Genomic DNA, 3,839 nt, shown 5'->3' on the forward strand with positions numbered 1-3,839 from the left:
GAATAAAGACTTCTGAGTTCTGGTGCATTTGTGCGTGCGGGGGTCATCATGTTACCGCTATGTGGTGTCTAGTTGTTTCTGTGAATCTTACCATCTCCATTTTTGAAGATGATTCCCAGTGCATCTCCACTCATCAGCTTGTTGCTGTAAACAATCCAGAGCGGCTTCATCTTCGAGTCCATGTAGCGGCACTTCTCCACACTAACAGGACAACCACAGACAGGAAACCAGAGTTCATCTACAATTCGACGCGTGGGTCAGAGGAGAAGTCAGGAGGAGTAAATCTTACTTGATGTCAGATAGCTGGACGCTGGGGTTCAGAGGGGAGTGCAGGTCTGACAGCGCATCCGAGTACCCACTCTGCCTTAAACACGTCATCATGGCCTCTTTGGTCAACATCGCCTCCTTGGTTTTACTTCGAGCATTTTTAATGGTTCCCAGTTTGATGAGCTCGTTGACTGACTTCAGTTTACTCAAGGCTTCCACCTGGAAGAGGTTAAAAAACATAAAACTAAATATCAAAAAACATTTCATAATTTATTTGTAAAGTATTCTTGTTGCTGACAGCTGCCCATGTTCTCATTAAACAGTCAACCTGTTTGCTCTTCACAACAGGAAGTGCTCAGATAGGAGATAAAGAAGTGGCAGGAAGTGTCTGAAGGAGTGGAGAGGTCAAAGGTTAGAAGGCAGGATGGGCAACCCTGCTGCCACAATGACAGGCAGTAAAGAAAACACAAATCTCTGTCGGTGTTAAAAATATACTAAAAACATTCTGAAAACCTCAGCTCATGATCTGAATTTCATAAAACCAGCTACAAAGACCTGTCTGTGTGTAAGCTGAACAAATCAGAAATCACTCCAACTCAGAATATAAAGAAACAACGAATTTAAATTCAACAAACTGGCTGAATGACGCCACCTGGTGTGTCACATGCAGATGTGCAGTGAATCCTTGTGGGGACGCATTTTGTGACATTCTTCCTATTCTTCTTTACTAGGCTTCATTATTTTTGCCATTTTGATTGTCTGGCAAGAGTTGTCGCTATAGTGAACTAATAAATTATTGTCGTACAGTATGCTAACTCACACCTGTAAAGATGGATTAACAAGTTGTTGCAGAAGTGTTTAAAGTGGGGCTGGGCGATAATTCAATATACTGTATATTGCAAAAGACACGTGTTCAATATCAATAGAAAACACGTCTGATTTAATATCGATAGTTTCACTGGTTATTAACTGCTATTAACTTTCTGATAAAAATAAGCTAGGACCTTTTAGCTTAGCAACACTGGGAAAGCTAATTTTCACCTTCAAAATAAAAGCTTCAAGTTGTTAAAAGATGACAAATTCCTGCTACAAAAAATAATCACTTGTGCTTCATTTTGAAATGTGTAAACAGATTTTGTTCTCCCACTTGTCAGCAGATTTGAGCAACAGAGCGCTGGCCTCCATTGTAGGGTTAATATGAAATTAATTATCGATTTAGGATGCTGTTACACTGAAATGAGGCATCTAAAAACTGAAGAGTGTGTCAAAATGACTCCTCAACAGCTAAACAAAGTTAGCAAAAAAACAAAAAAACAAAAAAAAACAAAAAAACAAAAAACAAAACAATACATAAAAAAAACCTGTGGAGTAACATGCGCAGTAGTAGTTTTACATTTCACCACTGTGCCTCATAACTGCTTAAAAATAAAAAAGAATGGCATGGAGTCAAAGGAGGAAATGATGCAACAGCTCAAGAGGAAATGGTGGGTTAAAGAGGAAAGGTCACGTCACCACTTTCGCAATATTTCAGGTATTTTAAGTTTGACAAGAGTCAGATCGATGTTGTCTAAAACTAATCAATAATTATCTGTATCGACCAATATGAAACACATATATTGTGTAAGTTTTTTTTAGCCCAGTCCTAGTTTAAAGTCATGTCCAGAAATAGTGATGTGGTTCAAAATTATTCCAAAATAAGTAAGATCTTACTTAGCAATTTCTATATATTCTATTTTTATTTAATTTCTATATATGAAGTTATGAGTCATCAACATATACATAATGACTGAGAGACGCAGAAGCCTGTTTATCATGTAAATCCTCCCTGGCTGAAACAAAACAGATTTCTCTTCTTTGTTTAGAAAAGCTGACAAACCTGCACAAAGATTTTTTTATAGAATAGAATAGAATAGAATAGAATAGAATAGAATAACTTTATGATCTGTCCCAACTGGTGACACAAATTCTTTTTGTCAGACTCCATCACCAGGCATTCCCACAACAGCATCTTAATAAATACAGATAAAAGCACATTAAAAACTCTCACATAAACAAGCCACATAAAGAAAAAGGAAAGTTTCAAACATTTTCAGTATCTGTTCAAAAGTAAAAAGTTCCCATTTTAAGAAGTCTAAAGTAGATATTGCAAATGGTATAAATGATTTCTTGTAAATGTTTTTGAGGGCCAGAGGAGTGTTGTGTCACACCGGCAGTTACATTGTACGTTTTCACCTAAAAGGGGGCGTGGCCATTTCAAAGAGAAGGAAATGATGCAACATTGCTCTGCTATATAACAACCAGGGGACTATTAAAAAAAAAAGTAAGAAAAAAAGAAGTAACGCTTTGAACAGTGTGTGCCTTTAATCATTTTTCTGCAAGTTTTAGAAGACTAGCCAATATAAACAGGCTGTGTATAACTTGCCTGTTTCTTTAGAACCTCAATATGAGGGATGCTGCCTCTACAATAGGCCTCCAGGATGAGGGCGAACTGGACAGAAACTGCAGGCATATGGATCTCTGAGCTGTTGAGAAGAGGCAGGCACATATGAAAGGTTTATTTAAACACTGGGCTTAAAATCAACATCTTAATCCTTCCCCCCTTCCTGTTTAATATGTAACTGTTTAGTACATTTGTTCATATGTGCACAATGACCAACGCACCGTAGATGCCAGAAGAGGAAGTGTCCGATTTTGCGGTTGCCTTGAGCACGGTCCAGCAGGAAGTGGGTGAGAGCGCAGTCGTAGTAAGGCTCATAACGCAACACCTGCACCAACTGTAGCAGGTACTGCGACAGTTCCTCATCACTGACAGAGGGGGGGAGGAAACAGGAAGACAGAGAGAAAAATAAGAGGAAATTCCCCTAAAAGATAGTAATTTCACAATGACATAAAATGGTGTGAGCGTTCACTCTGCAGGAAAAAACCTAGAGCATCATCCAGTTTTAAACATAAAGTGTGTACTGAACTGAAAAGAAATTAATGTACAGTATGTGGCTGAGCGTAAAGGATTATAAATTTGATTGTGATGCATGAGTTTACCTCATGTCACGCAGGCAGCCAACAGCATACTCTCTGACGTACTGGTCAGGATAGTTGAAGTCCAGAAGCTCCAGAGCATCTCTAGGACTCAATTTGGGCCAAATCTGAAGTAGAGCCTGGAGCTAAACACACAGAAATAAAACATTTAATCCATTACAGGGTGGTTAAGAAAGTAAGTGAATTCTTGTTGATCACTAACAGAAATGCAAATTATTCTTTCAATAACACTGATAAAAGCTTAAATCTTTTAAGTTGACCATTCATAAACAACATTAAGAGTGAGAAGGTCCAGGTTCTGCATTAAAGTCGTTCATTATAAATAAAAGTCATTCAGTTTAACATTTGTGGCAAATAATTTACCAAAGACCTTACAAAAGTGATTATATGGGTCAGTTTTTCATAACTCATTTGTTTTTGAGTAAATTTAAAATAAGAAGCAAATGCAAGACATTTTTATTACCATACAATATTTTTGTCCTCATATTTTTTTTATAACGTGGACGGGCGCAACAAAGGCTCGATATATATATATA

General features: G+C 37.6%; 1 protein-coding gene across 2 annotated transcripts in view; it reads right to left on the minus strand.

Moving 5' to 3' along the window:
• Positions 1–3,839, minus strand: part of pik3cb (phosphatidylinositol-4,5-bisphosphate 3-kinase, catalytic subunit beta) — a 110,622-nt gene that overhangs the window by 20,291 nt on the left and 86,492 nt on the right. For both annotated transcript variants that reach the window (XM_014015006.1, XM_014015007.1), the window contains 5 exons: positions 3,307–3,428; positions 2,929–3,072; positions 2,690–2,789; positions 290–486; positions 92–201 (listed from right to left, as the gene is read on the minus strand). In XM_014015006.1, coding sequence (XP_013870460.1) covers positions 92–201; positions 290–486; positions 2,690–2,789; positions 2,929–3,072; positions 3,307–3,428 — 673 coding nt within the window. The remainder of the gene's footprint in view (positions 1–91; positions 202–289; positions 487–2,689; positions 2,790–2,928; positions 3,073–3,306; positions 3,429–3,839) is intronic.

The sequence above is a fragment of the Austrofundulus limnaeus genome, unplaced genomic scaffold (assembly GCF_001266775.1).
Source record: "Austrofundulus limnaeus strain Quisiro unplaced genomic scaffold, Austrofundulus_limnaeus-1.0 Scaffold121, whole genome shotgun sequence".
Lineage (NCBI taxonomy): Eukaryota > Metazoa > Chordata > Actinopteri > Cyprinodontiformes > Rivulidae > Austrofundulus > Austrofundulus limnaeus.